At 37.3% G+C, this 16797-nt stretch overlaps 1 protein-coding gene across 1 annotated transcript; it reads right to left on the bottom strand.

Annotated features, from left to right (window-relative positions):
* Window positions 1-3593: 3593 nt before the first annotated feature.
* Window positions 3594-5752, bottom strand: LOC107753907 (keratin, type I cytoskeletal 13-like). The gene is made up of 7 exons (XM_016570182.1): window positions 5217-5752; window positions 4909-4991; window positions 4666-4822; window positions 4415-4576; window positions 4204-4329; window positions 3900-4120; window positions 3594-3808 (listed from the first exon to the last, which is right to left on the bottom strand). Exons 1-7 carry the CDS (start codon window positions 5694-5696, stop codon window positions 3685-3687), a joined length of 1353 nt encoding a protein of 450 aa, XP_016425668.1. The 5' UTR covers window positions 5697-5752; the 3' UTR covers window positions 3594-3684.
* Window positions 5753-16797: the final 11045 nt, after the last annotated feature.

Raw genomic sequence — 16797 nt, 5'->3', positions numbered from 1 at the left:
CGACATCTGAGCCGCTGAAGACGCAGTGGATTAACGTTACTTTCGTTTTTGAAGGGGATCCGCCGATCCCGATCTGCCTAAATGCGTTTACGTTCGCGCTAATCATTCGTGATCCAGCTTCATTTACAGAAGAAGTGAGTATAAGGGTTTTTTATGAATCTTAGCAAATCGCCTTTCATAATAACGTGCTAGTTAGCCAGTTTCTTGGCTGAAGTTTACAGTCTGCTCGTCACCCCACGGAAGAGAGGGGCGGGGTCAGAAGAGCTCATTAGCATTTAAAGCAACATGAACTAGAACAGCGGGCTGAAATCAGAGCTGACTTTGACAGTGTAAAAAGTGTGTTTTTTAACCAAAGTATGTTATAGACTTTTCATTAAGACCCTAAAGAATCATATCAACTTGTGGAAAATGGGCATCCGATGCCCCCTTTAAAATAGTGATTTGAAATGACTTGCACTTTGAAGTTGATTTAACAAAATTTTAAGGCAGCAACTTCATATACCTCTGTAAATAAATACAATTTACATTCACGTTTCTCTCACTTTAATGCCCTTTGAATGGAACATATACGCCCCCTTTGAACTGGAATCATGGTGGAATATCCTGTGAAGTCCACTTCGCAGGGCACTTATGGCCGAATAGAACAAACGTCAGAAGTGATAAGAGAAACATACAAAATGTGCAGAGCGGTGGGTCACAAGGACTGGAATTGAGAACCCCTGATCTACAACAAAATACAACAAAGTGAGCTTTGGTAAGCAAATGTTACTATAATAGCAATTTCTCGTTACAAATAACATTAAAAGTGGAAAAAAGGTTTATCAGAAACATTTACACAAACTGACCACCAACCATGCCATCTTTATTTTTTACCTCATCTATCATGGAATGGCACACACAGGATTGTGGGATATCAAAGGCAGCGAAGGATAACATCTATGCTGCCTTCAAAAATTGATCAGATGAAGGCATCTCAGGAGACAGTAAGTAAAGCTAACTTTAACCTTCCTACTTTGGAATGCATCCTCCGAAGGCAGCATTTTTCACCTTTGGGACACAGCCATACACAAGGGATAACAAGCTTAACAAGACACACCTGAGACTAATCAAGGGCGAAAACTACAAACTGACTACAGACATGGCACGGGAAACACTTCAACATAAAAGTCCAGGGACAATTAGACGTTTCCGATTCTTCTGTAAAGCAGCTCTAAAAGACACCAGTGTCACTATTGGGCACCAGTCAGTTCAGTGTTGGTTCAGATCAGTTGAATAATGGTATAAAGTTCATCAGTTTTGAAACGAGTTCTATTCAGCTAAGTAGCTCAACAGAAGCCAGCAATGGTGTTATTCAGCTGAAGTTTAATGTTGCTTCAATTCAGTTGGATAACACTGTCAATGTTGCAAGATGTGATTCAGCTCTAAAGCAGATCTACAGAAGACAGTGACGTCATTCAACTTAGTTCAATTCAAGTTTTCTTCTCATCTGATAGTGTCAGTGCAGTCATATCAATCATATTACTGAGTACTAAGTGTCCCCCAACTAAGCAAGTCAAAGGCAACAGCGGCAAGGAACCTCATCTCGTTGCAGTCTTCGCTTAGTATCTGCTGAGGCCTTATCTGATTGATGTGGTCTTTGCTGACATTTATGGGTTGTTGTGGTCACTTAAAAGCCTAATATAATCATGTAAAATGTAACTTCTCAAGTGTAATGCATTAGCCCCGACAAGCCCTAGGGTTTGTAGACTAAGCTAGGCTTTCATTGTTGTAAGATGTAAGGCCAGCACCAAGAGATGGCAACAGCAAAAGACTAAAATATCCAAAAATATAGTTCATAGTACTTCTTTTTTCTTCTTTTGTGGCTATTACAAACATATCATGTGCAACAAATGGGAAAGTGTGGAATAAACAAAACTGGAGGAAAGCGAGTCCAGACTACACTGTGGCAGAGTAGGATACCCATTATGGATTATATCCAGGGTGCTGGTCCCACACAGGGGTCAGTATCTACTGTATTTATTTATGTTTTTTTTTATTTAATAATAATAATTCTTTACATATATATATAGCGCTTTACATAGAAGGGGGGAATCTCCTCAACCACCACCAGTGTGCAGCATCCACCTGGATGATGCGACGGCAGCCATATTGCGCCAGAACGTCCACCACACACCAGCTTATTGGTGGAAAGGAGACAGAGTGATGAAGCCAATCAGCAGATATGGGGATGTTTAGACAGTCTAGACAGCAGCGTAGCCAAAATAATGCAGAATGTAGAATATTTATAATATATTTGGGTTTTAGAGATTAATATATATATATATATTTATATATATATAAATTATTGATAGGCAGTGTATTAATGAAAAAAAGTGTAAAACTGTCATTTGTATTGAAATGGGTGACTGGATCTGCACACTTTCACACACATTTTTTGTTGGTTTGTTTTTTAATGTAACTAATAAGCACACTGCTGTTCAAAAGTTTGGGATCGGTAAGTTTTTATTTTGGTTTACATTTTTTGAAAGAAGACTTTTATGCTCCCCAAGGCTACATTTATTTGATCAAAATATGGTAAAACATTATTATTTTGAAATATTATTACAATTTACAATAACTGATTTCAATTTTAGCCGTTAGTCATTACACCTAGTTTTCCCAGGTGGTCTCCCATCCAGGTACTGACCAGGCTCAACCCTGCTTAGCTTCAGTGGGCGACCAGTCTTGGGCTGCAGGGTGATATGGCTGCATGGCTAATGTCTTTAATATGTTGATAGTTGACGAATATGATGAGCACACATTGTGGATTCTGAGGCAGTTGAAGATGTAAATGCACAGCTGCAATTATCTCGCAAACTGAACCCTGCATCAAACTCTACAAAAGCATACTCAAATTGAAGAATCAGGTGGCTCCCCCAAGAAGACGCTGAATAAATCAGCAGGGCTAAAACAAAGGTAAACCTCTTCTCTATAATGCCAAAGGTTGCCTTCATCCTGACCCAGTGGTCTGATGCATGCAGATATACAGATAAGATCAGATAGATCGATAGATAGATAGATATCTACAGATAAGATTGATTTGTAGGTCAGTTTCTCATTGGATTGAAATGAAAATGCCTGTGTTGAGACCTACCTGCACTGCATAAATGTGCAGAAGTTGTGTTTCTATTTTTGTACCTTAACTACCCCTAAAAGGTGCATATTCCTTACTGTATACACACCTTATTTAGGGGTAGATAAGGTACAAAGGCAATTACACCAGTCTTCATTGTCACATGATCCTTCAGAAATCATTCTGATATGCTGATTTGCTGCTCAAGAAATATTTCTTATTATCATTGTTGGAAACATTGCTTAATCTTTTTTTCCCCCCAGGATTCTTTGATGAATAGAAAGTAGTATATCTGTGTATTATGTATTTAATTAGCTTCATTTAGCTTCATTTTCTTTTAACTTAGCATAAAAAAGCAAGGCAAACATTCCTGGTGAAGCTCATTTTTGGAATGGGGCAAATAACGTTTCCGATACCTTCAAATAATTAATTTGTTTCACATTAAAACATCTGAGAGCAAAATAAGACTCAAACACAAAAGTACATTTAAACCAGTTTATTGATTTTTCATCACTCTGAGTTGGGTTGCTTCATCTCGAGTGTTCTTAGGCTGGTTGTTCTTGTTTGAAATCTCACTTGGACTGGGTCACAGCCTGGGTGGAGGAGATCACTTTTCCGTCCTTCACCTCCTCTACAATGGTGACCACTTTGCGTGTAGTTGAGCTTGTGGATGAGGATTGTGTGGTTTGAAAACTTCTGAGGATGGGGGAAAAACATGAATTTATAGACTACTCAGAATCTTAATCTCACAAATCAGGACATAAATGTCTGAATGTTAATGTCTCACCCAGAAGCCTCTCCATCCAGCAGTCTTCTGTACTCTGCAATCTCCATCTCCAGTCTGGTCTTGATGTCCAGAAGCATCTGATATTCTTGCCGTTGACGCTCCAGATCGCCACGAAGCTGCACCAGCTGCTGCTCCATGCTGGTCACTTGCATTTGGTAACCGTTTAACATGGAGGAGTACCGGGCCTGTGTGTCTGCCAAAGTGCCTTCCAGTGACGCTTTCTGTTGAGGGGAAAGTCATTATTCTAAAGGCTGTGTGATGTATCAAAACAGCAAAAACAAGATTGACCTGGTGACCTACTTACCATGCTGAGTTGTGATTGTAGTTCGATTTCAAGACTCTGGAGTGTGCGTTTAAGCTCTGTGATTTCTGTTTTGGATGTCTGAAGGGTTTCTGTACTCACAGCGACTTCTTTGTTGAGGTTTTCGGTCTGTGAAAGCACAAGAAAGCAGTCAGATAAGTCACTTAGTTTTGATTTGGTGTTGGTTTCTTAAGACAAACGAATGTCATTTTACCTTAGCCTGGAACCAGGCCTCAAGTTCTTTGCGGTTCTTGTTAGCAACAGCCTCATATTGGTCACGGATTTCAGCCATGATCTTTGTCAGGTCTTCCTGTGGTGCCGCGTCAACCTCTACGTTGACTTGTCCGCTCATCTGTGCGCGCGCTGCCAAGAGTTCCTAAAGACGCAATAACAAACCACTGAGCATGTCCCTCATCAGGAAGAATAACGGGTTTATTGAAGACTATCAATCAAGCACCAACTTACCTCCTCGTGGTTCTTCTTGAGGAAGATCAGCTCTTCTTTTAGACCCTCAATCTGCATCTCAAGGTCAGATCTGGCCATTGTCAGCTCATCCAGCACCCTCCTCAGGCCAGCAATGTCTGCCTCTACAGACTGCCTCATGCTCAGCTCATTCTCATATCTGCGCAGAAATCAAACCCTTAAGTAAACACTTAGTCCCATTTTAGATGTTTATAGTCAGCTTTTCTCTTAGTTATGTGGACTTACTTGACCCTGAAGTCATCTGCGGCCAGCTTGGCGTTGTCAATGCTGAGATAGATGCCTCCATTAATACGAGTGGCATCCTGGATCTTCAGGAAACAGTAATATTATAAAATTCAGATATCTCTTGGGAATTATTTGAGTTTAGTGGTATCTCTTATTTGTCCTAATTACATCCATCTCCATATGTTTATATACAAAAATGATATGGTTATATCATTTAGCACAGTATTCATATGAAGATAAGCTAACAAAAATATATATCAGTAGTTACAAATACTGTTTACATTTTTCTTTCTGACAATACCACATACTTTGTTCTGGAGGTCACTGATCGTAGCATAATAGGCACTGTAGTCACGAGCAGAGGGGGATGTTTTGCTCTCCAGGAACTGCCGGATCTTCAGCTCAAGATCAGCATTGGCCTTCTCAAGGGAGCGCACCTTCTCCAGGTAGGAGGCCAGACGGTCATTGAGGTTTTGCATGGTGGCTTTCTCATTTGCGGACACATCGAATGAATCAGACTGGTTGAAGCCAGCACCACCACCAAAACCAGCACCGCCACCAAAACCAGCACCACCTCCGTAGCCGCCACCACCTCCAGCAGAGAAGGCAAGAGAAGAAGAGCTGCTTGAGATACGTGTCCCATATCCTCCAGCTCCCCCATGCATGCTGCCTGCATACATGCCAGATGTACGACTACCTCCACCACCACCACCACCGGACATGGATAAGCGGGATCCTCCCTTGGATCCTCCAGAGGACATGTAACTACGAGCGTATGAAGAAGACATGATTGTAGAGGAGGCTTGTTGTTCTGTTCTCTGACTGGAGAGAGTGAGAAGTGAGGAACAGATGACCCGTGATCCTTTTATGTGGATAAACGAGGGAGGGAACGATGGTTAGCCAAGGAGGTGGAGTGAGAAACAACTGCCTCGCTCTCCAAACACAAGGCAAACAAACACGGTCACACACACACTCATACAGCATTCAGCTAACTGTATGGTTTGAATATGACTCTGTACCAAAACAGTATGCATACGTTTTTGATTTGCACAGCACTGTTCTTGGTCTAATAGCTTATTTGAGAGACCTTTTGTGCACTCAAATTCCACCTTTTTTGGTGTGTAGTGGTTTTAAAAGGATGAGTTATAAGATAACTTTATAGGAAATATTGACTATTCAAGAACTAGAAAGTAAGAGTGTCTGTCCTCAGGGTACCAATACTGAGACACACCCAGAAAACAAGCTGCAGCAAAGCAAAGGTTACTGTGTCAGTTATATACAAACACAAATATGGAATAGAACATTTTATAACTTTTCATTGGAAAATAAGCTTTATCCTATATATGTATAAGAATATAGAATAGAATGTTTAATATCTTTATTATTAAAAAAATACAATTCAAAATCCCAGTTATTTATTCATCTCAAGTGATGCATTTTGTTTGGATGAAATCATTCTTTACACTATGCTTGTATAGAGTATAAAGGCAAGCCCTAATGTTGTTGCCATGGCGACAAGAACAAAGTACAAAAACAAAGACTAGCAACCAGAACAAAAGGGAATAACTTTTAGCGCAGGCGTTAAGACAGTAAATTTTGATTGCCTGACATGAGAACAAGACAGCCCTTTAATAATTAAGCTTCGGCTGATAGCAGGGAGTGTTTTATAGTGAAGAAATAAAAGTTGGATATGAAACGCCTTGTATAAAAACTGAGCAGGAGAAGAGACTGTGAGTGAACAGATTCAGAAGCATCTTTAACTCTTTGTTATTTGATAATCATCATGCTTGATGCATGAATAATTCCTAAACAAAAAAACAAACTCAAGCAACTGGGTCTTGTCTAATTCAGTCGTTTTGCGAATAGGTTTTGAAATGAGGTTGAGAGGTTTTGAAGTGCATTGCCTAAGTTGGTCTGCATGGCTTTCCGCTCCCAAACTTCTGCTCCACCCATTCTGGCTCACATTATTTCAGCTTATATGCCAGAAACCACAGTTTTACGCTTCACTGCAGGACTATTTATATTTTACAAACACTCGCTTACTGTAAACAAGCAAAGTGTTTATTGTATGATATATTGTTTTATGCTAGGCTAGCACATTTACACAACTCTAGCATGACAAATAGAGGAGTGTGACATAAAGTTGCGTGAACTGAGACAAATAAACTCTAAAGTCTAATGCCTGCTCCCTATTAAGTGCAACATAGTAATTATGTGCATATTAACACTTCAGTAATTTGTCATTCCTCTCTGAATGATTCAAAGCCGTTTGTGTGCAGCTGGTAAATAGGACTTATCCCTTTGTAGTTGTTCTGTACAATTAAATATTTATGTAAACACAAGTTAGTTATAATAGTCATAATGCACAGGAGAAACACCTGTGAAATTTTATTCAGTGTTGTGTTTGCAAAATGTTGCGATGGTTGTAATATATTGCACTTTGTGAGTCATATATTTGGATTGTTAATGCAACAAAAATATTAAGAATCTTCTTGTATTGCATTAATTAAATAATCTAAACATGACTCGCATAGTCAAACGACAAAAAAAATACGTTTATAGTTTTATATCTCGCTGTGCAGCATTTGTTTTTCTTTGTTTCCTCTGAGCAAAAGGATGCATTTTGAATGCGTTTCAATCAATCTTTCTTTCTTTGCCTTCTATTTAGATTTTTATTGCAGCACTGTTGTGCCAAGCCTTACAGTGAATACGACGCTTTGTGAGCCTGAACCAGGAAAGCATTTGAGGACAAAGGGTGTGTCAGATCAATACAAAGCGCAGGTTAGGTAACATCTAGAGACTAACAAGGGGACAGATTTCTTCATTTTTCTCCCTCAGGGTTTGACAAGTATACGCAACTATGAGGGAAACATGCCCTCCGCCCTCCTATCAATCACTCATTCATAAGTGATCTTGAGAAATTCTTTTGTTCTTCTTATGAGTGCAATAACATGATTATTTAAGTATAGTTTTGTAAGGGCACATGTGTTCCAACTATTTGGTCGAAAAGTGCTGATCTTTGCTTCAAGTAGAATACATTATATTTTTGCTGTCAGTTTTATCAGTTTCTATAACATAAAGTTGTTTTTTTACGTTTAAGATATTTTTTTTTGCTATATTAGTATACATACATAGGTGCAGACATAGAGATCTACAAAATACTTCTTTAATTGGAACCTTTTCTAAAGTTATTGTACATGCAGATTTAATGACCTCACAATATATCCAGAGACTAAATGGAATATAGACTGTAAAAAATTATTTTTCAGAGTTGTAAATAAAAAAACAAGATTACTGGAGTAAGTTTTACGAGGAAATACCATTTCAGTATTTCTACTTCAAAATGTAATGTTTAATTCAATGTGTTACTTGCCATGTCTTTGTTTGCTAAATTTACTAGCAGTTTCTAAGTGAAATGCGGATGCAATATACTGATACACATCTGACATTCTCCCAACTGTTTATGTTCACTCAAGACATAACCGAGAGTGATTATTTGAATACTCGTCAAAAAGGACAATTTGACATCATTTTGCGTGCGTTCCTCCGTTCATGTGCGATAAGACGCGAAAGAGAACTGAAGTCAGTAGTCCTGCGCTGTCTGTCTATCGACTAATCTTAAACATGTTTTACACTAAACAATAGTCTTGGATTAAACTAATTTTTAGAGTTTACACCAAAAAGAAAAAAGTTGTTTTATAAGAGAAGTCACAGACTATTTGCGACAGGTGGGTATCCATAAATAGCGATTGAGTGTCAACTCTGAATGAAATTCAATTACGTCAAGGCTATAATGTTATTGGTTATCAAGGCACACGTGATCCAAGTTGACCATTACGCTTTCTCCAATAGTAAATAATACAGACCCTCTCATCTACCAATAGTAAGACTTTTGCTGTGTCTGAAATCGCATACTTCCCTATTATATAGTATGCCAAATCAGTATGTGAGGCAAGTAGTACGTCCGAAATCATAGTATTCGAAAAACAGTAGGTGAAATGTACCCGAATGACCTGTTCTTCTGCCCCGGATTCTGAATTGCGCATACGATGGACACTTTACTATCCCATGAGGCCACGGAAGAGGATTTATGAATGGACGTGAAGCGACACAACTGACGCTAGTAGGTCATGTGACAGTAACAACATGGCGGATGTAGTACGTCCAAATTTAATTCATACTATGCATATTCATACTGTATAGAATGTACTTTTTTAACCGTCATGAAGTAAATTCAAATTCAAATGTAGTACCTACTCAGAAAGTATGCGATTTCGGATTCACCAAATCTCTGATCTAACCTCCCAACCATGCAGGAGATTAGTTCTGACAGGATCTCTTCCCAAAATCATCCCTCCCTAATGTTTTTGGCTCGTTTTTATTCATTGAAGAAAACGTCAATAGATTTTCGTCATAGTTTTTTTCATTCAAAATTAGTTTTTATTTCGTTATCGTCACGTTTTCGTCAGTGAAAAAATGTCAGACCAAAATTATGACGAAAATCTTTCGTCGACGAAATTAACACTACAAAGACCAAGTTTGGGGTTGTTTTAGAGGATACCAGTATAAATGTAACTAAAAATACAAAATTGGTATCTCAGATATGCATCTGTTTTATTGTAACTGAATTGGCTGTAATTATAACAACATAACTGTAGTACTATTAATAATAGGACACCTACACAATATTCAAAGACTACAATTGCGGTGAATACAATTAAGAATGAATCAGAGTTACTTCTAACTGGAAAGAAGATTAAAAAAAAACAACTAAAAAGACATCTGTGAGAACCTGTCCATGGCATTTGTTCATAAAGTGACTCTTTTATTCGGCAGGATGTTGTGAGTCATAATTGAGTCATTTGTTTACTACAATGGGATTATGTTGAAATAAAGCGTCTGTTTGTACAAACCATAACCTTTGTGAATCTCTGCACATCCCAACTTTTTGTCAAACCATGCAGTAGACAGAATTTAAATAGCTGCCAATTATCGTATTTTATGTTTTTCATTTGTGCATAGACTGTAAAAAATAATTTTTCAAAGTTGTAAATAAAACCAAGATTACTGGAGTAAGTTTTACGGGGAAATATAATTTCAGTCTTTCTACTTCAAACTTCAATGTTTAATTCAATGTGTTACCTGACATGTCTTTCTTTGCTAAATTTACTAGCAGTTTCTAAGTGAAATTTGTTTCTGCACCATTGTTTTTAATGTACATCAAAGGCCAAAAGGTGATTTAAAATGGTTAAAAAACTGTGTGGAATTTGTGGTAAGCCATCTTAACTAAACTATACATTTTCCTTACACATTATGACTTAAAATCCTTGTTGAGACGTTTGTTTCAGTGTTATTTGTCTGTCAGAATGTCTTGACTGAGGCACTGAAGACACATTTCAGGAATGTGCAAACAAAGGCTTGCACAGGCCCATCGTGCAGTCTTCTGCTCGCCCTCAACCAATGAGGATCTTCCCTTTTCACCTGATCCTTCTGACTGCGCTGGGAGTTTTTGTTTTTATGTGGTTTTCAGAAATTTATGGCATCGCTGAATGGGAAAATGTGTGCTTGTCAAGAGGTTCATTAACACTCGTGCTTGTGAGAAACCACCATATCATTAACCAAAGAGGAGGTTTGGGTGTGTTGCATTGACAAAAGTGTGCCTTCCAATAACAGTAATCTTAAATAAGTCTTGGTCACATAAAGTTAGCAAGAATGTTTCAACAAGTATTTAGATGTTTTCTGTCTTTCCCCATGACGTCTGAGTTTAGGGAGAAAAGACACTAAATTGCTTGATTTTTATTCTTAAGTTTAAAGAGCTTTTCATCTGTAACCTATTACGTAAGTCTTAAAGCATTGAGATTACGGGGCGTTTTGAACAGAGATTTCAGTTTGCTTTAGTTTTATTGGACCACCCAATCCCCACCCCACTCCACCCACTGAAGCTCACATTACTGAGGCGACCAGCACAAATCTGGAGTTTAACCCTTGCTGCATGTTTCCTCCTCAAGAGTATTGATATTTTGACATAGACTTGTTCATTATAAACACGCAAACTGATAATGACCAAAGTTGTGACCCTGTGTTGGTGTAAACGGTTAAATTCACCAATCAGAACCAAATTACTATGATGCTATTAAACAGGATATTACAAGATTAGTTTACCAAGCAGTGTTCCTTTTGACAGCAAATTTTGATTTAGTTTTAGTTATAGTCTTTTGACTAAAATGCCATTTAGTTTTAGTGATATTTTAGTCACTTGCTGAATTGTTTTAGTGTAGTTTTAGTCGACTAAATATCATAAGATTGTAGCTAACTAAAATCTAATAGGTTTAGTTACAGTGTAATGCATTTATTAAGCATTTCTCTAAAATATATTCCTGGATAAAACATCTATTAACCTGGTAATATGAATGATATTAAAGTTTGAACATGCAATATAGACACAGATTTAACTCCTGTGACACACAACATGCCTTTATATTAAATTAAAACCACTTCTTATTAGCAGAGAGTGATTTTCTTTCTTCCTTTTGTTGCTTGATTAACATTAATGACACAGACAACAGCAACTAAATTAGGCCGCTGTCCCTTTAAAAACGAATGCACGAATGCAATATACTGATACACATCCGACATTCTCCCAACTGTTTATGTTCACGCAAGACGTAACCGAGTGTGTTTACGTGAATACTCGTCAAAAAAGACAATTTGACATCATTTTGCGTGCATTCTTCCGTTCATGTGCGATAAGACGCGAAAGAGAACTGAAGCCAGTAGTCCTGCGCTGTCTATCGACTAATCTTAAACATGTGGGAGTTTGGAAATGTCCCAGAAAGAAGTGAGGCGTTCACCACTTCTAAGAGATCTGCTTCCAAACAGTTAAGCACCCTTTTGAAAAAAGATGTGGGAAGTGTGTCTAGATGGCAGGTTGACGATTTTAGGTGCTGCACTATTTCTTCCAAAATTTTGCTCTCAATTGCTTCAAAAGCAATTGCTTCATCAATTGCTTAAATTGCTTGTTTTACACTAAACAATAGTCTTGGATTTAACTATTTTTAGAGTTTACACCAAAAAAAAAAAAAGTTGTTTATAAGAGAAGTCACAAACTTTTTGCGACAGGTGGGTATCCATAAATGGCGATTGAGTGTCAACTCTTAAAATTCAATTACGTCAAGGCTATAATGTTATTGGTTATCAAGGCACACGTGATCCAAGTTGACCATTATGCTTTCTCCAATAGTAAATAATACAGACCCTCTCATCTACCAATAGTAAGACTTTTTGCTGGGTCCGAAATCACATACTTCCCTATTATATAGTATGCCAAATCAGTATGTGAGGCAAGTAGTACGTCCGAAATCATAGTATTCGAAAAAACAGTAGGTGAAATGTACCCGGATGACTTATTCTTCCGCCCCCGATTCTGAATTGCGCATACGATGGACACTTTACTATCCCATGAGGCCACGGGAGAGGATTTATGAATGGACGTGAAGCGACACAACTGACGCTAGTAGGTCATGTGACAGTAACAACATGGCGGATGTAGTACGTCCAAATTTAATTCATACTATGCATATTCATACTGTATAGAATGTACTTTTTTAACCGTCATGAAGTAAATTCAAATTCAAATGTAGTACCTACTCAGAAAGTATGCGATTTCGGATTCACCAAATCTCTGATCTAACCTCCCAACCATGCAGGAGATTAGTTCTGACAGGATCTCTTCCCAAAATCATCCCTCCCAATGTTTTTGGCTCGTTTTTATTCATTGAAGAAAACATCAATAGATTTTTGTCATAGTTTTTGTCATTCAAAATGAGTTTTTATTTAGTTATCGTCACGTTTTCGTCAGTGAAAAAATGTCAGACCAAAATTATGACGAAAATTATTCGTCGACGAAATTAACACTACAAAGACCAAGTTTGGGGTTGTTTTAGAGGATACCAGTATAAATGTAACTAAAAATACAAAATTGGTTTGTCAGATATTCATCCGTTTTATTGTAACTGAATTGGCTGTAATTATAACAACATAACTGTAGTACTATTAATAATAGGACACCTACACAATATTCAAAGACTACAATTGCGGTGAATACAATTAAGAATGAATCAGAGTTACTTCTAACTGGAAAGAAGATTTAAAAAAAAAATCTAAAAAGACATCTGTGAGAACCTGTCCATGGCATTTGTTCATAAAGTGACTCTTTTATTCTGCAGAATGTTGTGAGTCATAACTGAGTCATTTGTTTATAATGGGATTATGTTGAAACAAAGTGTCTGTTTGTACAAACCATAACCTTTGTGAATCTCTGCACATCCTGACTTTTTGTCAAACCACGCACAGAATTTAAATAGCTGCCAATTATCGTTTTTTATGTTTTTCATTTGTGGAATGCTTATATTGTCCCTCTGTTTCTTGCTGTGAATGTGGCCCGTGAACCTCAGGTGAGCGTTTGAGAACAGAGGGTGTGTCGGAATGATTCGAAGTGCAGGTTGGGTAACATCCAGAGACTAGGGGACAGATTCTTTCATTCCTTCTCCCTCAGGGTTTGGCAAGTAAACATAGGCATGACAGCAGAAAAACTGCTATCGGTGACCTACGCCCTCCCATCAATCACTCGCCCGCTTCATTCACACACTCTGCTGTCAGATATTCTTGCGAAATGTTTTATTTTTTTTCTCCGGTTGAATTAATGCTTAGGAATGCTTTTCGGGTTGATATGGTTTCATATCTATGATTGCTTTCTAATTTCTGCAATTACCATTTTTGCCATTTCTGTTTTGTGCTTGTACATTCAATAAAGGTTCCTTATTGGCATCGATGGTTCCATGCAGAACGTTTTCACTGCACAAAAGAAAAAAAAGTGTCTTTAGATCATTAAAACGTTCTTCACACTAAGAAAAATGGTTCTTTTGAGAACTGTTCACTGAAAGGTTCTTCTATGACATCACTACAAAAAGCTCCTTTTAGAACATTTATTTTTAAGTGTACATAAATGTGCACACTTGAAATCTAAAATATGTGCATCGTTTTGTCAGTGTTTTCCTATGCTGACATCTTTATGTTTCAATGCAAGTCTAAAATCATTCCAAAACTGGTGCACGTTCATGACTTGCTCCCCAGATTAGTCTGATATCCTAAAATATACTGAAGTAATATTCTTAGAGCTTGTCTCAGCTTGTCTGCAGGAGTTAGTTGCCCTTTTAAGGTCCGTTGTTGGAACCGTTCTGCAAATGCAGTCCAACAGAGGAACGTAAGCCAATATCTCACACATGTCCAATATTTTTCGCCATAAACCATCCAGCTGCATGCTGCTGTTGGGCTTCCAGTTAATTAGAATGAACTGTGGAATATAAGACTTGACTTTTCCACTGCTGTTGCCAGGGAGGGAAAGGAACTGTTGCTAATACTTTCCGAGCATTAACTAATTTTTATTGTGTACCTGTGAATTTTGTGAATAATGTGTGAGCTTGCAGACAAACTGTTGGCATTAAACTAGGAAAAGACTACTACAAGTACAATAGTCCCAGTAAGTATTTCAGCAGTTGAAAATATGAGTGGCGTTGCATTACACAGCACAATATGCACTACCATTCAAAAGGTTGTGGTCAGTAAGATTTTATAATAAGTAATGTTTTAGAAAGGGGTCTCTTACAGTATGCTCACCATGACTGCATTGATTTAATCAAAAATACAGTAAAAGCAATAATACTCTATAATATTGTTGCTATTTAAAATTACTCTTTTCTATTTGAATTTATTTTAAAAATGAAATTTCTTCCTGTGATGCAAAGCTGAATTTCAGCATTATTACTCCAGTCTTCAGTGTCACATGATCCTTCAGAAATCATTCTAATATGCTGTTTTGCTGCTCAATAAATATTTATTATTATTATCAATGTCAAAAACAGTTGTACTGCTTCATATTTTTGTAGAAACCATGAAATCAAAGAATTCTGGGAATAGGATGAATTTAAACATTGAAACATTGTCTTTACTGTCACTTTTGATCAATTGCATGAATCATTGCTGAATAAGAGTATTCATTTCTTTTAGAAAAGTCTTACTGAAAGTGTATATGCAAATATATTTTGTGTCCCCTGTAACATTTGCTTTTACCCCCATCAGTGGTTTAAGGGAAATCTCAGGACTATTGCCCTATAAGGTGCTGTAGTTATCTCAGAGTTGCAGAAACCTGCCCTGGTCACAAGTACACTTGATGTGAAGTGCCAAAGGCAGAAAACGCTGTGAACCATAGGAATGTGCAAACAAAGGCTTAGTAAAATAGAAATAAAAACCAAAGACGATCGTTAAACCCTCTATTGCATGCATATTCTTTTAAATAAATTGAAATAATGGGTTTAATTCAGTGTTCATAATGTGCCATTTGAATTTTTTTTTTTCAAATATTCTTTTGTAAGAATATTAAAAACGTAATGTATAATGACAGAATCTAAGAGAATTGGCTTCTAGGTTAACCTTCTATTAAAACTTTTCTTGAAGTTGCATAAATACTCAAAAGGTACCCTGAGTTTGTTACCCTGAAGCAACATCACTGGGTTACGTGTGTGAGTAAATGTTGCATTGTGGTGATTTGAATAAGGTAATATATGCAACACATGTTCAGACCGAAAAACACATTCTCTTCTAATTAAATGACACCCCACTAGCTCCAGTACAAACAAAGTTTATGTGAGGAATCATTTTAGTCTTTGGTGCATTTCTTGAAATAATTCTCTCATTATTGACTTGAAATATTTGCTGATGCTTTATTGCACGATTTTACAAATGAAATCTGGGCTCCAGCTGGCTTGCATTTGAGATGCTGTAACACAGCCTGAGCGTCAGCCCAGCGTGTGCTTTCTTACAGAAGATTAGTGTTCCTGCTGAATCATACTTGAATGGATTTAAAACCATTTCCACAAGAACAAGCATACATGACTGTCACGTACACTAAAAAAGACCATACAATTAATGTCAATTAAAAATGTTATTTCTTATCAATGTTTTGAGCTTTTTACGGTTTCAATTGTATTTTCTTCATCTGTACACTCTGAAAAATAAAGGTTCTTTATTGGTATTGACGTTTCCATGAAGAACTTTTAACATCCATGGAACCTTTCCATTCCACAAAAGGTTCTTTATAGTGGAAAAAGGTATTCATACAAAGAAAAATGGTTCTTTTAAGAAGGTTCTTTTGGGAACCAGTGGTTCTTCTTTGGCATTGCTGTGAAAAACCTCTTTTGGAGCCTTTATTTTTAAGGGTCTAATTAAATTCAAGGTGCAATGAATGTGTCACTGCAGGATGCAAATTTAGAATTACTTTGATTTTACAGTAATTAAGTTTTACATTTTAATGGCTTGATTTCACATACAAACTCAATGTGTCTCTCCAGAATTTGAGCACATTAAGTCTTTTTCCTAGAATTTTCCTTTCCACTCCCCAATTATCTTCGAGTAGTCCAAGCTCTATTCCCCTTCAGTTGGCTGACGGTGACAGTATTAACACATCAATGCAGTTTCTTTAACAGCAAACAAATGTGTTGTTTCTCTCAGATAATCCTGCAAAAAACAAGCATATAATTTGTAAAACAAATACTGGTACAACTGGGTGTGTCGCCACCGGCTAGATCACCCACCCAGAAACACGTGCAACAGCATTTCCATGTGCATCAGCATTTCTAGCGACACCAAACATGAAAATTTCAATCTGTGATCTGAGAGATTATCTTCTTTTTTAAAAGTGTACCACCTTATGTGTTTTTGTCTGAATGTTAAACGTGTTCTTGAATTTCAGATTTGATTGTCTCTCGAGTTCTCGAGTGTAGATCACCCCCAAAATGAAAATTTGCTGAAAATGTACTCATCCTCAGGCCATCC

The sequence above is a fragment of the Sinocyclocheilus rhinocerous genome, unplaced genomic scaffold (assembly GCF_001515625.1).
Source record: "Sinocyclocheilus rhinocerous isolate Xijiao unplaced genomic scaffold, SAMN03320098_v1.1 scaffold612, whole genome shotgun sequence".
Lineage (NCBI taxonomy): Eukaryota > Metazoa > Chordata > Actinopteri > Cypriniformes > Cyprinidae > Sinocyclocheilus > Sinocyclocheilus rhinocerous.
The sequence above is the reverse complement of the archived record's forward strand: the minus strand, read 5'-3'. Positions and strand labels throughout refer to the sequence as shown.